The 3,613-nt window shown below is 37.6% G+C and overlaps 1 protein-coding gene across 1 annotated transcript; it reads left to right on the top strand.

The window, feature by feature from the left end:
• The first annotated feature begins 1,410 nt into the window (after positions 1-1,410).
• On the top strand, positions 1,411-3,440 carry LOC105199877 (zinc finger protein 287). Its single transcript, XM_011167158.2, has 2 exons — positions 1,411-2,343; positions 3,030-3,440. The coding sequence occupies exons 1-2, from the start codon at positions 1,515-1,517 to the stop codon at positions 3,308-3,310; spliced, it is 1,110 nt and encodes a 369-aa protein (XP_011165460.2). The 5' UTR covers positions 1,411-1,514; the 3' UTR covers positions 3,311-3,440.
• The last annotated feature ends 173 nt before the right edge of the window (positions 3,441-3,613 follow it).

The raw sequence follows: 3,613 nt of genomic DNA on the forward strand, positions 1-3,613 counted from the left end.
ATAAAGATATTACTGGCTGCAACACTTTACAGTTCGACAGGTGTTTGGCGCGCAATTTATAAAAGTTGCAAATGTTTCCAAGATTTACAGATAAAGTAATATTAGGCATTTAATTTTGACTGTTAGTTGATGTTTTTTACCTATTTGTGTGAATATAATTAATATTTATAATTATACAATTAATATTAATATATTTTTTTACACCTAGAAAAAAAGTTATGTTTAAATTGATGACATCGTTTCTTTATCTTAATTTTTTTCAAAGTTGAAGTAAAAATACTTTTGAGAAAAATAAAAATTTATTTGATTTATGAGAAATAACATTATTTGCTTTTATTAAAGTAAATAAGTTATTTATTCAAATTATTTGTTTAATTTCGATGAATAATTATTTAATTCAAAGAAAGTACTGACAGAAATATAAAAAACAATTTAGTTGTTTTTTTCTGGTTTTAAAAATATATTTCTTTTATTTAAAAAAAACATTTGCATTGCATATTCAAACTACTTCTTTATTTTTCTAATTAAAGAAGCGTGCAAAAAATTTTTTTAAATCAAAAAAATATTTTTTAACCGTATAACAATACACAAATTTCTTTGAATCATAAATTTTTTTTACTCGAAGAAACTTTTTTCTGCGTGCACATTATTAATATTAAAAATACCTAGCACATTGATGGAGTAAATAAAAATCGTTTATTAAATGTTATTCATTATATTGTATAGTGAATAAGAGCATGCATTATTAAAAATGACGACAATGACCATTGGGGTTAACATCGACTGGATGAGAAATGTTTCATCTTTAGCAATATCTCCCACGCTCGTGCGAGAATTGTCGGGGATTGCAACCCTTCTGCGACCAATAACAATCGGCGTCGATGCGAAATTTTGTGTCACGGGCGTGCCTCGTCGGAAAAGTTCGAAGAAAGCAACACGCTCGAGCGAACGGGGTGGGCCCATGGTAAACCTTGCGACCCCTCGATATCGTTCGTATCGGTTCTGCATCGGCTGTGCCTGCTCCTCCAACCGCGCTGACTTTCCACGCTGATCGTTTGTGTCGTCCCTTCCCCCTCCCCTCCCTCTCTCTTTCTCTCTCTCTGCCTGCACTCGTGCTCCCTCGTGACAAAAGGGGCGAGAGCCCCGTGGCCGCAGCGACCGATTAATTCTCTACAAAGGGGCTGCGTATCTCGCATCGAGCCCTCGACAGGCCCCTCTAAACCCACCTACGGTCCTACTGCCAACGGCGTCCATGCTTTCATCCTTCTGCAGCCGATGCTTTACGAAGGACCTTCCCTCCTCCATCCCTAAAGTGGATTGGCTCGACCCCCAAAAAGGCCATCGGCCGGGGGAGATATTTCTATAAGTATAAGATCGGGGTGAGCCTAGATTTGTATTCAGTTACCATTGAACAGCTCTTACTGTCGTGTCGATCGTCCCGTTCGTGCACGACAGTGAAGTTTTACGCGATAGAGAAAGCAAAGTGCTCGACGTTAACGTTGATTCCTCTCAAAATGTCCAAGCCGAAGACCACGGGTTTATTCCGACCATGGAACGATTTAGAAATAAATAAAGCTTCCGGAATCGCCATCGTTGACGGCGCGCTCCACAACGTGTCATGCAGCAGGCAGGAAGACGACGAACAGGTCGTGTCCTCGACAACGTCGACAACTTTGACGAGCATCGCCGAAACGTCTGACGACTGTGACGGCAATTTCCTGAACCAAGAAACAAGAACAGAGGCCTCTTCATCCTTAATCGATTATCGTCGCACGAGGATTAAGGGAAGCGAGTCCCTCGACGATGTAGCGACCAGAATCACGCCAATCCTCGAAAATGAGGACGTCTCCGCCAGCCACGTGCAAGGTGCGAGGAGCAACTCACGTGTCTTCCAGCCGCAGCAACCAGTGGATTCGATGATTCCCATTCGGGACTCGGACGAGTTCGACGGTCCTAGTGACGCTAATTCGTCGAGCTATCTGTCGACGCTCAAAGAATTTCGACCGTCGGAGGATTTTGCTTCGATTATTGGGGCTTATCCAATGACGATTGCGAATTTAGATGTCGCAGGAGCGTGGAGCTCCGAATCACGCATACCAGACGTTTCCAGGATACATTCCTATCCTGGTGTACAGCCTGGATTTCAGTCCGGAATTTATCCTGGAATCTTTCCTCTGAACCTTTACAATCATTCCATGGAAGAAGCGGTGCAATTGGTGCATCGACAGGACGTTGTCGCGAAAGAGATGAAGAAGATGCGGCCGAAGAAACACAGCTGCCCACACTGCAGCATGGCATTCAGTAACGGTGGCCAGCTTACCGGACATATTCGCATACACACTGGTTAGTAAAATTTTTCAAAAGAATTTATATATTTATATACCGTTTCAATTAAGCAAGAGGAACAAAGAACAAGCTTGGAAAATGTTTCTTAAAAGACGATAAAAGATACTTTTATGTAGTTTTGTTTATTCATTTTTTTTAATAACGTTTTGTTAGATGGAGTTTTTAAATTTAGTTTGACAAGTTACGTTTTTATATTACAAAATTGCAGTTAGAAGATTTTTTTAATTATGAAAAGTATTTGAGGAATAGAAACAAGAACTCTTATAAAGATTGATTATTGTAAAATTTTTGCATATATTTTTTTTACTTTCTGTATAATCACTGGAGATAGTGGAAACTTTTGTATCTAATCTTTGTATTTTTTTTACACTTTAAAAAATATCTATAATCTTTATGGGGACAATTGCATATTTTAAAGATATTTATTGATGTTTTTCAAGAGATTATTTGAGAACAAAATTTTCACATCCAGCCATTCTGATTAATTGTATAAATTATTGTTTTACGTAATGAATTTGTATTACGTACATGATTAGTTTTTTAATTTTTTTTTGAAAAAAATATTATCGAGAATCATTCTCAAATAAACATCATTTTTACGAGTAAATTCAGTCGTACGAAAAAATAAATTTTGTTTTGAACATAATATGTAGGAATGTAAGGAATTAACGTGTATATTCCAGGTGAGAGACCGTTTAAGTGTGACGTTGAGTCCTGCGGAAAACGGTTCACCAGAAACGAGGAATTGACGCGGCACAAACGAATTCACACTGGTGTTCGACCTTACTCCTGCGTCTTCTGCAAGAAACGGTTCGGGCGCAAGGATCATCTCAAGAAGCATATGAGGACTCATGAGGTACGCGATTCGTATCGCGTTTCAACGGCGGCGTTAGGCATGATCGCTTCTTTAAGTTATCCATTTCAACAAACTGCCGAACTTTCGCCATACTTCTATCAGATCTGACGTTGGATTTTCGATAGAAAATCGAGTACAGCGATCACTTTGACAATAAACAAATTTAATTTTTGTTATGTTTACAATATAAACACGTACTATTATATCCAGATAACACAGAATACAACAGAATATTTTATGAATCTTCTACGTCGCATTAAATATACTTTTTTGAAATTATCAAAGAATCATCTATATAAGTATATGTATATCAGAATATTTTTGTTTATAAAAAAGTTTTTTTTAATATAGCTTTGTACATATTTTTTGATTTTTTTAACTGCGCGCCGTTACTTTCGGTCTTGGAAGCGC

Source organism: Solenopsis invicta, chromosome 16, assembly GCF_016802725.1.
Source record: "Solenopsis invicta isolate M01_SB chromosome 16, UNIL_Sinv_3.0, whole genome shotgun sequence".
Taxonomy (NCBI): Eukaryota; Metazoa; Arthropoda; class Insecta; order Hymenoptera; family Formicidae; genus Solenopsis; species Solenopsis invicta.